The sequence below is a fragment of the Halichoerus grypus genome, chromosome 9 (assembly GCF_964656455.1).
Source record: "Halichoerus grypus chromosome 9, mHalGry1.hap1.1, whole genome shotgun sequence".
Lineage (NCBI taxonomy): Eukaryota > Metazoa > Chordata > Mammalia > Carnivora > Phocidae > Halichoerus > Halichoerus grypus.
In genome coordinates, this window is record NC_135720.1 from 80407794 (window position 1) to 80430004 (window position 22211).

The following is a 22211-nucleotide window of genomic DNA, read 5'->3' on the forward strand; positions in this document are numbered from 1 at the left end:
CACGGAGCAGGGAGCCTGATGCGGGGCTCGATCCCAGGACCCTGGGATCATGACCTGAGCCGAAGGCAGACGCTTAACGACTGAGCCACCCAGGCACCCCTCTGTGTGTTTGTAAATACGGTTGAGTAAATGCATATAACATAGTTAGTTAGGCATTTTTCTAATTTAGGAATACCCAAATGCTGAAGATCCCATAAAAGATATAAAAAGTCCAGGGAAATATTACACAAACACATGCTACAGTCAAATACAAATGTTGTATATGATTAAGGCCATGTATGACTAAGTTTAAAACATTACCACCTTACTATTGTCTGGAATTTTATTAATGCATGATCTAAATTGAAGTTGTCAAATCAATATTTGATGCACCATCCCAAAGAGCCTTAAGATCTTATAGAGAAAATTATTTCAGGTAAAAAGGCATGGAGTTGTAGGGAGTCACAATTCAGTTTGGGGAGCCCATGTCTTAATTATGATGTGTAAAATTCAAGAGTTAAATTTGAAATTGTTGGGGAGGAAAAAGTTTTCCTTCTACCTTTCTGGATTCTTGGCTGAGACACCCCCCCCCCCCCCGCAACAAAAAGACAAATTAACAGGAGAAAAACAAACAGAAGTTTAAAACATGTATACCTCTTCTATACATGAGAGAGGAATTCTCAGAAATGGCTCAAGCCATCACCTTAATATCATCTTCAGCTAAATACAAAAGAAGATGTTGGGGGTAGGGAGTCAGTTGTGGGAGGTTACCAGGAAAAGCACAGTAAATAAGAGTAAAGTGTTGTGCAGATTTAAGTCCTTACCTTCTCTGCTAAGAAGAGTTTCCAGAAATTTAGTCATTCTTTTCTTTCTGGTACGAAGAAGAAGACACCCTTACAAATGGAGATTTTCCTTATAAATTTACTATTTCATACCAAAGGGTAATTTCTACTCGGTTTTCAGAACTTCACCTGTGTCTATTATTTCTTAAATAATCAATATGCCAAAAAAGCATATTTTACTCCCCTTCAAAACTTTCTATTTATCGCTTTTTTTTTTTTTTTTTTTTTTGACTGGGGCTTAAGTCAGCCCTCTCTGCCCACAACAAACTGATAAAGTATAGTAGGTCTGCTCTGAAGTGCTCTGGCTTCCATTACAAAGACACATCTATTCTTTCTTCACCAAGGAAGCAGAAAAGATGCTCTAAAATTTCAAGAACTAATCACTGAGTGAACCAGAAAATAGGGTGCCAGTGTTAAGGATCACTTTTTCAGTTTATATTGTTCAAAATTAGGGTGCTGAAGAAAGTTCACACACTCACAAAAGGGTCCATTTGGTTATAAGAGTTCAGTTCAAAAAAGGAGCATGAATGTAGATTTAAAGATTTGTTGGAAGAATTGAATATGCACTATCTGAAAGGAAACATCACACTGTATTTATTTTTCTATTATAAACCTAGTGTTTTGAAAAGCTTTCCGTGGTTTCTTAAGTATGGTTGGGTTCATAAAGGAAATTTACTTTCAGAAAACAAGTTTCTGTATTTTATCTGGAATGAGTAATGAAAATCTTGCTGCTTAGCTGTTCAGGGGAAGGACTATTTATACTGTGAGTTTTAAATAATCTCATGTTCTAAGCTACTATATTTAAGAGTTTAGGCAAATTTTGTAGTACAGCCCCCAGGAAATTAGAGCTCTCTTTCTTGCACTTTGAGTCTTAGGGTTTGAGTTCAGTTTGTTTGTTTGTAACATACCTGTTGGTCAAGTTCTTCTGCTCAGAGACTGACAGAGAATCTGTAAAGCATTCATGATGGAAAGACCCAAATGTGCTCCCCACGGGATAAATTAGCCGCTGCTTTGTCTTTTTTCTTTATTTTAACTCAAAATATTTTTAAAATTTTTGATTTTGAAATTGATCTGTTTTCCCCAATTCTTTGTGCTCTTATTACTGTAAATGACTGACATAAAACAAAACACACCCCCCTCCCCCCATTTTGAAAAAGAGATTATGGAAAAACAAAATCCCACATTACTAAAAACAACACCACCCTCTTCCCTTTGAGTTTCCCTTTTCCTCTCTCCATTTGAAGCCCTCTCCACCCTATGTGGATTTTTCTGTACATTGTGACTTCCAACTGGTTCCTGGCAGGGTTTGATGTTTGAATTTTCTTTTCTTTTTAAGATTTTATTTATTTATTTATTTATTTATTTGAGAGAGAGAGAGTGCACAAGTGAGGGGAAAAACAGAGGCAGAGGGAGAGGGAGAGAATCTCAAGTAGACTCCACCTTTAGCATGGAGCCCAACATGGGGCTCAACCTCATGACCCTGAGATCATGACCTGAGCCAAAACCAAGAGTCAGATGCTTAACCAACTGAGTCACCCAGGTGCCCCAGATGTTTGAATTTTCTGATAGGCTTAATTTAGAATCATTTTTTTAAAATAAATTTTTTATTTTACAACAGCTTTTGATTCATAGAATTATTGCAAACATAATACCTAGGGTTCCAATATATACCACACCCAGTTTCTTCTATAGTTAACAGCTTATGTACAGTATGTACCAGTATGGCACATTTGTTATAATTTATGAACCAGTATTGATACATTATTAGTGACTAAAGCCCATGCTTTATTCATATTTTCTCAGTTTTTCTTCATACTGTCTTTTTTCTATTCCAAAATCCCACCTAGGATGCCATATTGCATTTAATTGTCATGTGTCCTTAGGTTTCTCTTGGCTATGACAATTTTTCAGATATTCTGTGTTTTTGATGACTTTGATAGCTTTAAAGATTACTGGTCAGCAATTTTGTAGACTGTCTTTCAAGTGGGGTCTGTCTGATGTTTTTCTCATTATTAGACTTGGGTAATGTTTGGGGGTGGGAGGCCACATAGGTAAAGTACTGTTTATATACCATTATCCCAGTATATCAAAGATACATACCATTGACACTACTTAGAACTCTTGGTGTTGACCTTAGTCATTTGGTTTGAGATGTTTATCAGGTTAGAATCACATTTTCACTTTTTCCTGAAGACCATCAAAGCATTTTCCTGCAGATTTTAATGACTTTCATTAAAGCTATAAGGAAGCTAACTAGGACTGATCTTTCAGTATTTCTTTATTGGTGATTCTGTGAAGCTGCTAAAAGTTTCTAAGTAGTTAGACAAATAATTTCAGTGGTAGTAACAACATCTTATCTTTTTTCATGTATTGTAGGTGGGAATGAGATCCCGAAATCAGGGTGGTGAAAGTTCATCCAATGGGCATATCTCCTGCCCCAAGTCCTCTATCATCAGCAATGCTGATGATAAAAGTCTCTCAGAAGATGCAAAAAAGAAAAACAAATCAAACAGAAAGGAGGATGATGTCATGGCCTCAGGAACTGTCAAACGACACCTAAAATCATCTGGAGAAAGTGAACGAAAAAATAAGAAATCCTTGGAGTTATCCAAAGAAGACCTTATACAGCTACTCAGTATAATGGAAGGAGAGTTGCAGGTAGAGTCCAATTTTCTCAACTATTTGTCTCTAGTTCCTAAGCTATAAAATGAGAGACTATGAATCTGTCTCCCTCACTGGATTGTGAACTTCATGGGGAAAGGGGTTATATTTTTCTTGTTAATTTCTAAATCCCTGCTATAAGTTTGTACTGAATAAATATGTGTTGAATGAATGAATAAAGAATAGATGCTGATTCCAACTTCAAGCTTCTCTAGAAGCAGAAAGTTTCTTCATGATATGATTTTGGTAATAATTTAACCCAGGCTCCTGTGCTTAGTAATCAGTGAGGTTATCTAATTTAGCCATTGACTGTGGTTGAAAACCATAGAAAAGTCATGATTATTAGAGCACAGAGTTTAGATCAATGGTTACTTTTGCCTTCTTCTAAAAGGTAGAGTAAAAGGGACATAAAGAAGTAGAGGGAGAGACAAAGAGAGGGAAAAATACAGAAAAATACAGAATACAGAAAAAAAAAGCTTTGTTTAGAGCAGCCTTACTCTTTTTTTCATTTTTTCTTAACTTTCAGCTTTAATTTCCTACAAGTTGAGATGCACACAAATAAGCAGAGCATTGTATTGTGAAGATGTAATATTTTCACAAAGCATTTTTAATCTATTATCTCATTTGTTATCAACAAAAAATGTGGGTTGTGTCCAGATCTCATCTTAGGTTTCCTGAGTCTTGGTCCAGTGCTCTTTCCACTGCCATCCTCACCATCCTTCTGTAGCTTCCATGAACCAGGTCCCCCATTAAGTGTTTGTGTTTAGGGATCCAAGGGGGAGTTGGGATTCTTTTGAGTTTCTGAGCTCTGGACAATTGTGTTTCTGAAAGTGGGGGGAAAAATAACTTTTTTCTTTTTGGAAAAGAGTATGACTTAAGAGTGAAGTTGCTGTTTTCCTTTTTGTTTTTGTTAGGCTCTTAGCTTGCCTGAGCCTCGAGGGGAATGCTAACAATCACGTGAGATGAAACCTTTGTTTGGTGCTGTTAGCATCAGAAATATTATTTGCAATCTACCCTAACCTAGGGTGGGCTAGCCTGATCTGTTCCTGTTCTCATCTGTGTGTGCATACAGATAAGGAAACCCCTGGGGAAAAGAGAAATAGAAAACATACAAAACTCAAATTTTAAACAAATAAACATGATTGAGCTTACCATTTATGGGCTGAGAAAAATCACATTTGCATTTCACAGCAAAAGGTGAAATTTTCCAGAGTACCACCATTACTAGAAATAGCTTCACCACTCCCAGAAAGGTGGTTAATGTTTTGTCTATTAACATTTATTGTGTAAGGAGGCAGAATATATTAGTCTAACTTTTTAAGCTGCCCTCAGTTGACAGATACTAACCTGAGTGGAAGGTACACTGTTGTCATGGAAGTTTTCACAAAGCAAGGCCATCAGCTCCCTTCTCTCCAACCATGGTGGCTTGTATGAAGCCTGTGGCTCTTCCAGATTTTAATTTCTGTAGAAGGCTATTATATCATGGTGGACTCTGGAAGGTATTTAAGATTCATGTGACTTTTATACTCATGGTATTGCCAGATACAGTTTCAGAGCCAAGGCAGGCAAAATATAAGGCCACATACCCAGAACATTAAGGAAAATAGCCAGAAGGTGCCAAAGACATGCATTTTGTTCTCCATTAAACTTTATAAATACTGGATACCTTACCTTACACAATAGGTATATTCCTGAGTAGCAATAAATAAGTAAGAAAGTATAAGATATTTGTGGAGGAGGCAGTGAAGGAAAAGAGAAATGAAGGACCTGGTATTTTAAGAAATTTCATGGTGAATTCATTTGCAAAACAAATCATCCATCCACCCATTTATTTATAGGCACCCACATAAGTGTATGTACTTACAAATGCAGATTGTGTCATATTAGGTTTGTTTAAAATAAGAGTGTTCCTGTATTTGGAGCTGTAGATCTATGTTGTTGTAGCAGAAACCTGTCCTTTATTAGCATTCTCACGTGAGATGGTGTGTGTGCTGTAGCTAAGCGTGGGAGGCAGTTGCCTTTAGCAACTATGAGTGGGCTGGTGAAAATGTGGCAGCTGTGTGCCAGGTTTGCCAGACTAGAGATGTGAAAAAAAGCTATGTAAAGATCTAGTGCTGTGAAGAGAGGCAAGGCTATGCCTCGAGAGGTAAGGCCTGTATGCCATTTGGCTTGACATTTATGAACATTTAGTGACTTGTCTCCCAGACCTTCAGAGACCACTGATTACCTCCCTTTATGGGGTGGCTGTATGTGACTCAAATACCCTTCCTCTGGAGCTAGTGTTCCAAGGTTATATAAAACATTGGGGCCGACAAGCATCTTTGAGGTGTCTTTTCCACCTCCTTTATATTACAAATGTGAAATGACACTCCGATGAATTATGTGACTTTCCCAAGGTTGCACAGCAGTTTAGTTAACATTTGCTCTAGATCCAAATTCCCTGTCTCTCAGTTCAATGTCCCTCTCATTATATTATTTACACTTGGGGATGTTCAAGGGTAAGATCCAGGACCTTTGTATTTCTTCTTCATCTTGAGAATTTCTTTCAAGAAGACTCCCAGTGTGAACTCCAGGGCCAAAACCATTTTTTAGGTTAGAGAAATTGTGGAAGGTTTCTTTCACATCCAGGCGGTAGAAGTGTATGATCTGAGTCTTGAAGTTTGGTGTGATCTGGATAGTGAGAAACATGGTGGAGGGCAGGGGTGCCACATGGTCACAGGCTGGGCCCTGCACAACTTTGGGGGGCTTCATATTCACTACCCTATGAGGGTTGTGCCCTGGAGTTGTGCAGCAGCTTAGCCTTGGGGAGAATGGAACTGCTGGTTAAAAGAAGTAGGGTGACACAAAGAAAAAAGGGCTTGTAATATTGGAGAGATAGACTGAGATCAAGTCTGCCTGTAGGAGATGTACCGGGGAAATGACTTGGGGGACAAGGAGGAGATGGGAGTTCACTTGAACTTTCCATGTCAGTTTTCCCTTTCTCAGACTCGTTTTTGATCTCTCTTATTATCTCTACCTCCATATCCAGGGTTTTGGACATTATAAACAATTATGTGTTTTCTGGTACCAATGGCCTGCCACCTAAGGAATCTGTTGTGTGATCTATAGGAATTTGTTGAGCCAACATTAAAACAGCATGACCTTTATTGTTAGCATTGGCTCTTTGCAAAATCTGCAAATTTGCTGTTTTGCTTGCCAGTCCAAGTACAGAGTGAACTCTTGAAGTGCAACTTTAGAGGATATGTATTAGTCATGGAGTTGCCATTCTCAAGGATTTTTGCATTTTAAAGAGTCTTGTCTAGGAACTGGTGGTGTCATGACCTTTGTCTTAGAGAGGGACATCTTCCAGACCTTTCAAGCCACACCTTAGCCAATGCAAGCCTGTCATTTTAGCACAATGGCTGGCCAGCATTGCCTGCATGGAAGTAGCTGGGATGGTTTCCATTATGACTCTTCTGTCATTGACACTTACAATAACAAGAACTTTCTAATAAATTGGAACATTTTTACTCTCTGGGTGAAAAACTGGTTACATACTTCCCAGACTAAACTGAAAATAATGAAATAGTATACCCAGACTATCACTTGGGCACCATGATTAATTTTCCCTTGTATTTGTCCAAAAATAGCACTTTAAAGAAGCCAGTTGATTTGGCTGTACTAAACACAACAAAAGTTCAAAGGAAATGTTACTCACATCAAAAAGCCATAACACAGAAAACTTGGCAGAAGGCCATTCTTGTAAAATGATTCAAAAACAGTATACCAATTAATTCTTTTTCTTGATACAAAAAAATATTTAGCTATTTTGTATAGTAAATCCTCTTGATATATCCACTTGAATACATTTTAAAAAAATTAACCTCTAAAAAATTTTCATCATTTTTTCCCTTTGTCCTTATAGTTAGTTCTCTTTTACCTGTGCAAAAGGAGGCTCAGGGAAATCTAGCTAACACGACTAGATAATGCACCACCAGTCCATTTGGCTTTGGTGTTTGGCAGGCTGAGTCAGAGACAGGATCATCCACATGTTGAAAAATCTACCCTTGTCCCATGTAACTGGCAGAAGAAGATGTTATCTTTCAGATACTTACAAAATAGATAACATGACCCTGTGGATTACTAGAAGTTTCCTCTATTCTCTCCTTTTGCAGTTCCTAGCCATTTTCTTCTCTCTCTTTCTAAAAAAATATTCATCCATTTATTTGGTGGGGGGGGGGAAGGGACAGAGGGAGAGGGAGAGAGTCTCAAGCTGACTTCGCACTTTACCTCTCTACCACCTACTGTAGGTGAGCCTTCTACCTGCTCTCCTTTCTTACTAAGAGATTTCATTCATTCTTAGGGCATTAATTAATTAGTTCTAAATTGATTTTATAATATTTAAGAAACATTACTGTGCTAGAGGTCTGAAGAATGCAAAGATGATGAATAATAATACTCATAGCTAAAATTTAATGAGGTCCTACTAGGTGCTAAGCATGGTTTTAGACACTGGGTACCTCAGCAGTCATGGTGAAAAAAAGAGCTCCTGACCTTGTAGGATAAATGAGAATATGCAAGAATGAATATTCTATTGGGTAGTTGCAATGCAAATTATGGGAGCACAAAGGAGGGAAAGATTATGAAAATCTCAGGAGATGAGGAAAAGCTTCACTAAAGAATTAGATCATGAATAATTGGTAGGTTTTGGACAAGTAGAAATGAGTGTAGGGACCAACACAGACAGATTCAAACATAGAGTGGGTGGGAAAGTATAGGTTATATTCATCAGTAAATAGTCTTGCTTCAGTGGAGAAGTATTTGGTGGAGATAAAACTACACCTGAATCTGATGTACAATATGATTACAGATAAGACATATGAATAAAAACAGTCAAAAGGAATGAGGATCCCAGGAGAGTGGAGTGATGCAGAAGCCAAGGGAGTCAAGATTGTCAAGAAGAGAGAGATTATGTCAGTCAAATCAGCAGGAAGCTTCAGTTGGATATGACTGAAGGGTGTTCTTTGGGTTTGTGGATCTGTAGGTTATGGGGAACATTTGCCAGAGCAGTTTCAGTGAGTTTAAACCTATTTTCAGTGGTTTGAGAAGTCAAGTTAAACAAACAGAATAACATGTTCTGTTGAAAATCTAGGAATTTAGAAAATCGTTTTTATTTTTATTTTTTGGTAAAAGTTAATTAGATTTTGGGTTTTTTTTTTTTTTTTTTGGATATAGTCAAAGAAGCCAAATTTCCCTTTTCTTTAGCATGACTATAAATTATTTTCCTGGCAGAGTAAACCCTTAGTGTATATTTGTTGACCTCCTGCTTTGAAAACACTATGTTGCTTTTTGCTACTTTTGGGCTTAAGTAAAACATGAGCTTATTGAAAAATAGAAGGTTAGAACAGTGTGAAGGCCAAGTCCAATGAGGGAATGTTGTAGATTCCAAAAGTTTTGGCAGTTAACCTTATTAGTGTTGACTTTGGGCCTCAGTTTATTCCCTGTCCGTACAATAGAAACACTTCCTACTTTCTAGGGTTGTTGTGATTACTACACTTAGCTAATATAGATGTTATTAGATGGATAACTGTGGATAAAAAAGTAGAAGAAAGACAGGATAGTAGCTAGTGGGAAACTCAGGTCAGTGGAAGGTTTTTATTATTTATATTTGTTTTTTAAAGATTTATTTGAGAGCGAGAGCATGTGCGCGCATGCGTGTGCACAAGTGGGGGGAGGGGCACTGGGAGAGGGAGAGGGAGAAGCCTCAAGCCGACTCCCCACTGAGCACAGAGCCTAACATGGGGCTCGATCCCAGGACACTGAGATCATGACCTGAGCTGAAATCAAGAGTCAGATGCTCAAACAACTGAGATACCCCGGTGCCCCCCAGGTGGTGGCCTTAAGGATAATTATGTACATGCCATATCACTGCTGAGGGGAGCGTTAGAGGAAGGTGATTGTGGACAAATGGGAGCATTAATAAGTGAAGTTTAAGATTTCACCAGCAGAAGCCATGTGTCTGCAGTGCCACTGGTGTGTTCAGAAGCCTGCGTGTAAAGGGGGAGATAGATTTTACAGCACTGAATCTAGGGTTGCAGTTGTGTAAGTAGATGCAGTGGAAGAACAGAAGTGGAAGAAAGTCGGTGAGACAATACCCAGCAAGGAAGAGATATGGGGAGGGATGAGCAGGTCAGTGGGAGGCCAGGCATGAGAGGGCTGGAGGGACTTGAAGTTGGGCTATTTACATCTAAGTTTTCTGTGTGGTGCAGTGTTAACTAATGTACAGGCCTGGGAGTGGAAGCGAAGGCAATCAGAATTCATGAGATCAAGGATTGGTAAAGTTAGGATAGTGGCAAAATCTCCCACAAGAATGTTGAAACCTCCCAGGCTGATGGCAGGATTTAGAGTGAAGAGCATGTCTGTATCACAATAAATATGAGAGCTGGGGGCTAGGATCTCAACACTTCATTGCTGCCAGCCTACTTTTTCTCAAGTGTTTCTCTGATCATGTCATTCTGTTGCTTAGGAATTTACGGGAGGCCTTGAGACCCTATCAGATTGATAGCTACATTGATCAGACTGGTCTGCAGAAGCTATTTCCTAACTGACTCCCTCTTAGCTATTGCTGTTCATTTTTTTTAAATTGTATTTTATTAGTTATGTTAATCACCATACATTACATCATTAGTTTTTGATGTAGTGTTCCATGGTTCATTTTTTACGTATAACACCCAGTGCTCCTATTGCTGTTCATTTTTTATGTTCCTTAACATGACCATTGTTATCCAATCAGGCAGTCTCTACATCCTTCCCTAACCTGACACACACTTGCACATGCAATCTCAAACACTATCCGCATCACAGTGTTTTTTTTTTTTCTTCTTCTTATCTTTCTTTATATTTCTCCTGCCTTGAGAGTAATTACAAGACAAAAATTGGGGCTTTCTGGGAAGATTCAGGACATGTATTTGTCCTTGCTCCAAACTGTACTTCCCTCATGTACTGGTTAATATGTCTTTTCTCTTTTTTTTTTAGAGACTTTATTTTTTAAGAGCAGTTTTAGGATGACAGCAAAATTGAGAGGAAGGTATAGAGTTTTCCCATAAACTTCCCTGCCCCCACACATGCATAGCCTCTCCTATTATCAACATCCCCCACCAGAGTGGTACATTTGTTACAATTATGAACCTACACTGACACATCATAATCGCCCAAAGTTTATAGTTTGCATTAGGGTTCACTCTTTTTTTATATAAAGATTTTATTTATTTATTTGACAGAGAAAGAGTGAGCACAAACAAGGGGAGCAGCAGGCAGAGGGAGAGGGAGAAGCAGGCTCCCCACCGAGCAGGGAGCCCAATGTGGGGCTCGATCCCAGGACCCTGGGATCATGACCTGAACTGAAGGCAGACGCTTAACGACTGAGCCACCCAGGTGCCCCTAGGGTTTACTCTTGGTGTTGTACTTTATGAGTTTGGAAAATATATAGTGACATGTAGCCACTGTTGTAATAGTATATAGAGTATTTTCACTGCCCTAAAAATCCTCTGGGTTCTGCCTATTCATTCCTCCTCCAAACCCCCCACCAATATTTCTTTTAGGGACCACTGAAGGCTTACTCTTCTGTGAAGACTTTTCTAAATAATTGCTCCCCAACACTTGTCTTTTTCCTGTCCTGAAATCCCACCTTGTTTTGGTATAAGTGTAAATCAGAGCATTCCATAAACACACATTCTATAAGTGTTTTATGTACTTACTTATCTCTGTTGTCTGAAACAACTTGAGGGAAGGGGTTGTGTCTTCTGCTTCTTTCACATGCCTCATTGTACCTAGAAAAGGGCTAGGCATATCACTGTTAGCGTATTGGTAACTGATGAGTAGTCTTGGAATGTTTTAATATCTATATGCCCTATGAGGCAGTCAAAAGATTAATTTTTTATTTTTATTTTTTAAGGTTCTATTTTATTTTATTTCATTTTTTTTAAAGATTTTATTTATTTGAGAGAGAAAGACAGAGATAGCAAGAGAGAGCACAAGCATGGGGGAGAGAGAGAAGCCTGATGCGGGACTCGATCCCAGGACCCTGGGATCATGACCTGAGCCGAAGGCAGACGCTTAACTGACTGAGCCACCCAGACACCCATAAGATTAATTTTTTAATGTCTTTGAACTGTATAGAGAAAGTTGAAGTATCACAGTATACACAATGCTATTGAATTAACAGTAATGGTCCTGAATATTTACAATTAAAATCCCACTACAAAACTATGATTCTGCTTTTCTGTCATCGTTAGCAGGAGATGTCATAACTCCATTGGGGATGGTGATAATCAGTTCAGATGGAATTACCTGGTGCAACCAAGCACAATAGGCTTATCCTACAGGGGTACCATTTATCACTTCTTTCTTTAGAGATGGCTTTTCTTTTCCTAAGTGAGTTCCATTTGTCACATGGGAAGGCCTTCTGTGGAATCTCTGTACTTCTAAAGAATGAGGCTTTTAGTTACTCTGTATGGCTTTTTAAATTGATGACTCACCTGCACTTAATACACTCCATGTTTAGAATCTCAGGCTGAGGTCACCCTGAGTGAGGCTGCCCAGTGAAACCTCACACCACCAAAATGGTCAGCATGCTGAGAATGGTATGTCTTTGCTAAGTTTAGGAGGCAGAAAGAGACAGGTTGCTTTCTGATTAAAATCAGGACCAGATCTGATTCTTTGTTGAATACGATGCTTCAGAATCTCATGTGTCCAGTAGCATTGTCAGTCTTTTGGCAAAGAGTATTGGTGTCTGATTTTCATTGTTCAGGCGGAATATTTTTAGTGCTCCTAATAGAATCAGAAAGTTGGTTTCTTTACAGTGAGAATAGTGTACTCATTGACACTATAGGGGAAAACCTTGGTTTTATTGAGATATAATAGAGAAAATGCCCCATAAATAAATCTATTTATTATTTTATCACACTCTAAACATGGGAAAATACTATATAGGTACTATGTAGAAGATGGCGATTTCCCCCCTACATGGCTGTAGTTTATATTTTTCTTAATGAAAACGATCTCTATTACTTTAGTGGGCAAAATTATACCTAAATATCCAATTTACTTATGTAAATATTTCCTAATTATTTGGACATGTGGTCTTATTACATGGAGACTTTTTAAAGTAAAATTAGAGCTTATACAGAAAACTATTATGAGAAATATATGTTAAATGGAGTAAGATTTGATGGATAATGAATTTGTGATTCTAGAAGGACTTCTAGGAGAGTTGTCAGGTAGAATACTGCCAGGGCAGAAGATCTTACCTCAGGGAGGGCTGAGATCTAGACCTGTGGTGTCCAAAGGAACTTTCTACAAAGAAGGAAATGTTCTCTATCTGTGCTGTCCTGTATGGTAGCCACTAGCCACATGTGGCTTGTAAACATTTGATATATGTCTAATATGGCTGAGGAAATGAATTTTAAATTATATTTAATAATAATTTAAATTTAAATAGCCACATGTGGCCAGTGGCTACTCTATCAACAGCACGGATATAGAGTAACAAACATGGCAGTCATCTGAGGAGACTGTAGGGATACAGAATAAAAGAAAAAAGTCAAGTCCAAAGACAGACCCTTAGAAAACACCCTGCATTAAGGGTGGGGAGAGAGAAAAGAACTGGCCAAAGAGGAGTAGAGGACATGGGTAAAGAGAAAGGAAGACAGATGAGCACCACGATGTACCGTGGATGCAATGGAGGAGAGACTCTCAGGAAGAAGACATTTATAGTTCTCAGTGTTGCTGAAAAGTTGGAGGATAAAAACTGAGAACAAGCCATTTATTGAGCTGGCATTTAAAAGGTACATTTTCAAAGGAACGGTAAGTGTTGATATCAGATTGCTGACGTCCAGGAGTGCTTGGGTAAACTTTACTCTTGAGAAGTTTGTGGATAGAGAATGATGGCAGGGCCGGATCTAAGGGAATAGTAAGGGGTAGGGAAGACTTTTGTTTAGTTTTGTTTTATTTTTGGAGGCAACACTTAAACGGGTTTGTCCATGTTAGAGACAGACTTTTCTCATAATCCCCATCCTATCCTTGTTCCCTTTGTTCCCCACAGATACTTTGATCTTCTATTTTACTTAGGACATTAAGGTCTTCTCAACCTCTCTCCATTCCAGAAATTTCCATTCCTTGCCTTCCATTTCTCCCCTTCCCCCTCACTAAGAGAGAAGTATCCTTTTTTTTTTTATCAAGGCCAGTTCTGTTGACTTGATTCTTCCCCCTTCCCGGACTAAGTTGCACACTCTTTACCTTTCCCGCGCCCATCCCCAATCTCCCTCCCTCCTCTCCCCACTAGCTCTCCTGCGTTCTTTATCACCAGCTTGTAGGGGCTTGGAAACTTTCCACATAAAAGAACCAAGACTGATCAAAGCCCCTGGGGCTCTTTAGACAGGGAATTATTGTCAGCAAAGTCTCTGTCTCCCAGGGAATCTGGACATGGAATATTCAGGACCCCTTTTGAAAAATCTTCTGACTATATACCTATGCCCCTTCTCTCCCTCTGCCCTACCTATATTCTTACAGAGGTAAATTTATCTCCATCATTTTCTATATTGTTTGACTATTTTTAACAGAACTTCTCCAAATCTTTCTGTTTTTCAAGAACTATTTTATACTACAAATTCCTAGAGGACAGACTTTATCTAGGAAGCACTTGATAGGTGCTTTTTGGAAATTACTTTGTAGTTCCATTTGGTTAATATGAATTTTTTTTTATGAAGCCAAAAGTAGATTGCCATTTTAATTTTTTCTAAAAGTAGAGCTTGGTCTTCACCATAGTGACCAAGAGTGAGTATATTCCAAGGAAATGTCAGGTGACAGTGAAAATTTTGGCTTCGTTTTCTACCTGTCATGGCACTTTACTCCCTGCCTCAGTTTATGTATTTTCTTATTGGATATGTTAGGCCAATATTAGTGGCAGAACTATCTCTCAACCGGGAATCAGATTGTACCCTACCCTGAAGACACTGTCCTCATAATCTCTTTTTTGTTGGGTGAAATGATGAGATATCTGGAATTTCCTTTAAAATAAGTTTCCAGCCTCTTCCCACCCCCCCAAAACAGTATGTGAGGAGATAGCTAGGTGGTTCATTATACTCGTTTGTTCCCTTTGGTGTATGGGTAAAACTTTCCCATAACACAAAGTTAAAAAAACAAAACAAATAAATGGCAAAAGAAATATAATTGTGTCTATATTGCCCATGTGTCCTTCCTGTGCTGCCTACTCTAGAGCAGCATCTTCATTATTTTATTGAATGATCACAGTAGCCCTAAAAAGTTAGATGAGCAAATGGAAGCTTTGATGGTTTGAGTGAACTCTCCCAAGGATGCCCTAGTAGGATGTACTATGCCTTGCTGACTCCAAAGCCAGTGCCTTTCGTCTGCCAGAAAAATAATAGGCCGCTATTATTTTTGTAACTAAAATGGAAGAGCAAACTCACTGGCAAGAGAAAACTATCCCACAGATAAGGAGAAGAAGCATCTATTATTTGCCAACAGAACTTTTTCCATACAATGCAACAGATTTTGAAATTTACAACTTGGAATAATTTTTTTGTTCTCTAAATCATGAGTTGATGGTTCGGTTCTTTTTTAGTAGACTGCCTCATCTCCTCGCCTGCATCTTGCTTTCTTTTCATGCGCCTCAGTAGGATTATAACAAACTGAACCATAGAATCACTTGTAATGAGTCCAGTTGTGACTAATGCCAATGCCATTGCTTAATGGGGCTCTGAGATTGAGCCCTGCATGGGGAGCCTTCTTCTCCCTCTACCTCTGCCCCTCCCCCTGCTTGTGCTCTCTCTGTCAAATGAATAAATAAAATCTTTATTTTTTTAAAAGATGTTTTTATTTATTCATTTGAGAGAGAGAGAGAGAGATGCAGAGAGAGCACACCCTGATGTAGGGCTCGATCCCAGGACTTGGAGATCATGGCCTGAGCTGAAGGCAGATGCCTAACCATCTGAGTCACCAGACGCCCCTAAATAAAATCTTTAAAAATAAAAAAAGGTGTATTTTTTTCTTTCTTTCTTATTTTTTTAGAGATTATTTATTTTAGAGAGAGAGAGAATGCAAGTGGGGGGAGGGACAGAAGGAGAGAAAATCCTCAAGCAAACTCCCTGCTGAGTGCAGAGCCGGACTTGGGGCTCAATCCCAGGACCCTGAGATTACCACCCGAGCCGAAATTAAGAGTCGGCTGCTCAACCCACTGAGCCACTCAGGCACCCCTAGGTTCATTTTTCTGATTTATACTGTTAAGCCACATAAAACATTTTTATAGTTATTAAATGTTTTTTTTTTAAGATTTTATTTATTTATTTGAGAGAGAGAGAGAGAGCACAAGCCAGGGGGAGCAGCAGAGGGAGAAGCAGATTCCCTGCTGAGCAGGGAGCCCAATGTGGGGCTTGATCCCAGGACGCTGGGATCATGACCTGAACTGAAGGCAGAAGCTTAGCGGACTGAGCCACCCAGGCACCTCTTATTAAATGTTTTTAAGAGTAAAATGCAGAATTACATATCTAGACCATGGTGAATTTGAATTGATGGTGTCCAAATTACTGAGATGTTTCTGTACAAGCACTACTTATAACTGCTAGCAACTTGACATTGTTTACAAATTCCCAGGCTAGCCTTTACCTCTTTTTAATTCCCTTCTCTCTTTTGAGCAGTTCCAGGGACACTCCTGAAAGTCACTGGGCAAAGACTTAGTAGATAAAGAATGGTCCTTTTTTCGGCACTGCCTCATGATCTTCCCTTGTTTCGGTCCCAGTGATCCTCAGGAGACCTTTCCATGTACAGTGATAATGAAGGGTTTGTTCTGAACCTCTTGTGACCTGTGGCAGCCTCGGGTTTGCCAGGTGGGGTTAAGAGTGCAGGCACAATGTGGAATATTTTTCTTTGCAAAGCTAATTGGCCCAGGTGGGATTTGAAATCTGACTTCATAAGCATCATGTCAACCAGTCATAGACTAACCTCGAAACACACGACAGGCTCAGAGAGACTCATATCATAGAGCTGTCAACAGAAAAATATGTCTGTATTTAAAAGAGAAAGCAGGGTGCTGATGAAAAATTTTGAAATCATTTCCCTGTGATATTAATGCATAATTGAGAGAAAGGGTATAAACTGATTCAAGAAGCACATTGTCCCTTGGTTTTTCAATTAACATGTAATCCTACCTGTGGGCACCGGCTGGTGCTTCGACAATTTATAAGTTTGTATTGGCAGGAAAGAACTTTTATCGACTTTTCCAAACAGCAGTCATTAGTCTCTAACAAGACTTACTCCCACGTTAAACATTTCCTGATTGAGGGTCTGAAAGGAAACAAGAAACAATGTGCACAAATTTTAGCAGACTCTGCTCTACCCCCGCCTTTTTAAAGTTGTAATAATAAAAGCACATTTGCAAGTTCATGGCTTTGTGGGGAATAGCTAATTTGTGAGGAAAACCAGCAATAAACCAAGGGTTTGGATGTTCCTAAGCAAATGTTAAAAATGGTCTGATGGAGGGGCGCCTGAGTGGCTCAGTCGGTTAAGCATCTGCCTTCGGCTCAGGTCATGGTCCCAGGGTCCTGGGATCGAGCCCCGCATCAGGCTCCCAGCTCTGTGGGAAGCCTGCTTCTCCCTCTCCCGCTTCCCCGCTTGTGTTCCCTCTCTCTCTGTGTCTCTCTGTCGAATGAATAAATACAATCTAAAAAAAAAAAAAATGGTTTGATGGACTCAAAACCAAACTTGTACCAATGAAAGTGAATGTCCCTTGAACTGTGGTGTTACTGTTTTTGAATGTTAAATGGATCTGCCCTGAGATGGTATATTATAGTACCTGCCATCTTAAACTAGTGAAAAAAATTGTATATATGATACAAATAGATATATATGTAATATATATGTATGTGTGTGTGTATTTCGCTGTATATATACTTTTTGTAATTAACAATTTTTTTTCTTAACCTCAAAGCAATGAGGAAGGTGAACTACGTTCTGAAGCAATCAATATGCACGTCTTTTTTTTTTTTTCTTTAATGGAATGTAAGTCCCTGGCTTTGTGTTTACAAAGGACAGTCATTTGAGTGCACTGTTGCATACAGAGCTTGAGCCCTGAGCATTTGTTTTCTTTGCAATATCCGACACAACTCGTTTATAGGTGATTGCAGCGTAACACGTCAGCTTGAAGTGCCAGGTATGCTGACTGCAAAATACCTGGACAAAGACCTCTCCTGAAAAAAAAAGAAAAAAAACTTCTGACTGAGAGACACTTCTGGGGGTCACTGAAGAGTTGTACACAGGAAACTGTGAACATTGCACTTCCTTTCTTTCTATCTAGAGCTATAATTGCTTAAGTGGGAAGGGACAGAGGGGAGGGCTATTTCCCTTCTTCACCTGTGAGCCAAGATGCAGGTGGCTGCAAGATCCCATCTCCCCCTGAGTCTCACTGTCTCATGCAATGATCCTCACAGATATCACACTGTTGCCTACCTGCAGCAAACACTGGAGTAACAGTCTGGTCATTCCCATTGATTATCTACCGCCGCATGGTAGCTGATGCAAGTGACAAGGGAATCCTTGACAGGCGATTATAGAATGACGGCTAGGTAGTGGAAGGAATGCGAGGGAAAAGAATAAGCCACAGGGTCCCCGACCTCACGTAGCTGGAGAGACGGGATCTCCACCATCTTTGCTTCACTTCGGGAGTCCTCACGACTTTTCACATGGTTTATTGCCATAGCCCCCTAACCGATACTGCCTTCCTGTGGTCTTGTCACCCACCATTCTCCGTATCACAGCCAGAGTCTGCTTTTTAAAATGCAAACCAATCGCGTCTTTCCTCGGCTTCAAATACTCAGAGGCTCCCTATGGCTCTGAGAGGCTTTCACGGACTGGCAGCCGCTCACCACTCCAGCCTCGTCTTTCCCTGCAGTCCCTCCATCTGTGATCCTGCCCTACCGACATGTCCGCAGTCCCGTGAACATTTCCTGTGTTAAAATAGTGTCGACAGCCTCTTCTTCCTGGGGACTCTTCTGTTTCATTATGTATTATGCAAATGATTTGAAAGAAAAAGGTACTAATATTTCACATGTTCCAGGTTGGCTGATGGGAGCAGTGCATTGATTTTGTTTATTGATTTTTGTCCTACTTTACTTTTAATGTTGTTTCCACATCCAGTGAAGGTCATTAGGCAAGGAAACCACTGCTCCATACAAATACCTACTGTTAGGCTAATGCTTAAAAGCTTATTCCATTACTCGTTGTAACTTGCGCACATGTTTTTTTCAAGGACTTTATGGGAGAGGACTTCCGTTCTGTCCAGGTGTTCAGAGATTTTTATATTTTGATAGAGTGTCATTCTTGTATCTCTTACAAGGTGGTAGAGTCTTATTGTAATTACACGTTCAGGAATCATGTTGTAATTATAAGACAAGACAAGTGTATGGATGGAGTCATGTTCTGATTTAGTAAATCCAAAAAACAGGTCAAACATAAAATGCTTCTAGGGCTAAAGTTTATATACTTAAAAAATTTTACATTAAAAATATTTTGTGTGGGATTTAAAACAATTTTATTATATTTCCTTTTTGTTGAGGTATAATTTAATTTCAGGTATACACCATAATGATTTGAGATTCATATATATTGTAAAACAATGATCACAGTAAGTCTAGTTAACTTAAAAATATTTTATTTAAGAATTTGGATAATCTTTTTAAAGATTTTTAAAAATTTATTTGAGAGAGAGAGCGCACAAGCAGGGGGGAAGGGAAGAGGGAGAATCAGACTCCCCACTGAGCAAGGAGCCTGATGTGGGGCTTGATCCCAGGACCCAGAGATCATGACCTGAGCCAAAGGCAGACGCTTAACTGACTGAGCCATGTAGGTGCCCCAAGAAATTTGAATAACTGATTCACATTTATGGTTGAAGAACTTTAAAAAAGGCATAAAGTATGCAAGTATGTATATTTTCTTTTGTTTTTTACACAAACAGAACATATTATGTACACTTTTCTGCAATTGGCCCTTTTCAGACATCATATATGCCTCAGAAATCATTCCCTATTAGAACATACAGAGATTTTACATTCTTTTTTTTTGTTTTAAAGATTTTATTTATTTGACAGAGAGAGACACAGCGAGAGAGGGAACACAAGCAAGGGGAGTGGGAGAGGGAGAGTGAGAAGCAGGCTTCCCGCCGAGCAGGGAGCCCGATGCGGGGCTCGATCCCAGAACCCTGGGATCATGACCCGAGCTGAAGGCAGACGCTTAACGACTGAGCCACCCAGGCGCCCCGATTTTACATTCTTTTTAATGCCTGTGGAGGGTATGGTAGTTGGGTGTACCTTAGTGCAGTCCCTTGTTGATGGGTATTTAAACTGTACCCTGTCTTTTGTTTTCACAATCAATGCTGCATGGATACATTATACACTGCTGAGTTTGTGGTAGATTTTGTTAAATTGCCTAGGTCTGTTTTCTCACACTTTTGCCAACACAGTATATTATCATTTCGCCAGTCTGGTGTTTTAATTCCTTTGACAATATAGTAGGTGAAATGGGTATCTCCTTGTACTTTTAAATTACATTTCTCTTCTGATTGAGGTTGAGTATCTTTTCAAGTGTTTTTAGAAATATTTGTATTTCTTTTTCTGTGATTAGACTGTTTCTATCCTTTGCCTGTTTTAGCTATTATATCGTTGGTCTTATATTCATATAGTAGAGAAATCAGTTTTTTGTCTGTGATATGAGCTATAAGTGAAATATTTTTTCCATCTCGTTATTTTTATTTTGACTTTACTTTTGGTATTTCTTGCTATGCAGAATTGCAGAATTTCTTTCTTTTTTTTTTTGGATTTTGCTCCTTCCAAGTTTAAAAAAAAATTTTTTTTATTAACATATAATGTATTATTTGTTTCAGGGGTATAGGTCTGTGATTCATCAGTCTTACACAATTCACAGCGCTCACCATAGTAATACCCTCCCCAATGTCCTTCACCCAGCCACCGCATCCCTCCCACCCCCCCTCCACTCCAGCAACCCTCAGTCTGTTTCCTGAGATTAAGAGTCTCTTACAGTTTGTCTCCCTCTCTGGTTTTGTCTTGTTTCATTTTTCCCTCCCTTGCCCTATGATCCTCTGTCTTGTTTCTCAAATTCCTCATATCAGTGAGATCATATGATACTTGTCCTTCTCTGATTGAATTATTTTGCTTAGCATAATACCCTCTAGTTCCATCCATGTCGTTGCAAATGGCAAGATTTCATTTTTTGACGGCTGCATAATATTCCATTGTATATATACGCCACATCTTCTTTATCCATTCATCTGTTGATGGACATCTTGGCTCTTTCCATAGTTTGGCTATTGTGGACATTGCTGCTATAAACATTGGGGTGCACATGCCCCTTCGGATCACTACATTTGTATCTTTGGGGTAAATACCCAGTAGTGCACTTGCTGGGTCATAGGGTAGCTCTATTTTCAACTTTTTGAGGAACCTCCATACTGTTTTCCAGAGTGGCTGCACCAGCTTGCATTCCCACCAACAGTGTAGGAGGGTTCCCCTCTCTCCGCTATGCAGAATTTCTTATTACTATTATTAGTCAGACATCAATCTTTTCTTTTATGGCTTCTGATTCGGGTCAAATTTAGAAAGCCTTTCCCATTTCTAGATTATGAAAATTTCCCTTCAAATTTTCTTCTAGTTCTTTTTTTTTTTTCCCTTCCAGTTTTCCCATTATTTTACCTATCTAGAATTCATCTTTGTTTAAGGCGAGTCATTTTGCTTTTTTTTATAGATGGCTGTTGTATCCATTGGGGTCCAGACAGGAACACAGAAACCACTCTAGATATTTCAAACAGAAAGGAATTAATAAAGGGATTTGGTAATACAGATACTAAAAAATGCAAAGAGTACAAAGAGAATGCTGAGGTAACCAGAGACAATAACTGCCTGCCTCTAGAGCTGGGGAAACAAAGGCAAGAGGTAGAATCACTAGATCTTGGAATTCAGAGGAGGGACCTCTCTGAGGAGAGAGAGCTGGATGGGCTGGTTCTGGAAGGTCTGAAGAAGCTGGGGCTGGAACACTGTCAGAGAAACAGGACAAAACAGAAAGGCACTCTTTATTCTCCCCTTCCCACCTTTTAATATCCCTCCAGTGACTCCTATTGGCAGAGCCCAATAGGAAGCAGCAAGTGCAGGAGTCTAGGAAATACAATTTGCAGAGTTCTAGACTCAGCATCACAGAGTAGAATAAAGATAAACGATTCTACAATGAGAAATAATAGGTAAATAGGCATTAATTGATTTTTCACTTTTTCCCCCTGTGATTTGAAATGTTACTTTTATTCTATAATATAATATTTAAATCTATTTCTGAGTTATGGTTCAGTACATAGATTTCTCTGCCTATTTCATGTGCTTGTACCACACTTCTAATTACTTTAGCACTATAATATGTTTTCATGTGTGGAAGGACCTCTTCTCTCTCATTACACTGTTTCTGAGTTTCCCCAGCTATTCTTATTTAAAAGAAATGGTTTTATAATCAGAGGATCTTTAAAGGAATTTAAAAATCAGGTTGTGGTTTTCTTTTTTTTTTTTTAAGATATTTGTTTTCTTTTGGATATTTTTCATTGTTCATGGTAATCAGAATCTCTATATATTAGGTACTTAACAAATATTTGCAGAATAACTATCTAACATTTAAAAATGTCATTAT

The 22211-nt window shown here is 39.0% G+C and overlaps 1 protein-coding gene across 8 annotated transcripts in view; it reads left to right on the top strand.

Annotated features, from left to right (window-relative positions):
- The window catches only part of FILIP1 (filamin A interacting protein 1), a 274497-nt gene that overhangs the window by 160998 nt on the left and 91288 nt on the right, over positions 1-22211 (top strand). For all 8 annotated transcript variants that reach the window (XM_036094072.2, XM_036094073.2, XM_078055077.1 and 5 more), the window contains one exon: positions 3198-3479. In XM_036094072.2, the coding sequence (XP_035949965.2) occupies positions 3198-3479 (282 nt within the window). The remainder of the gene's footprint in view (positions 1-3197; positions 3480-22211) is intronic.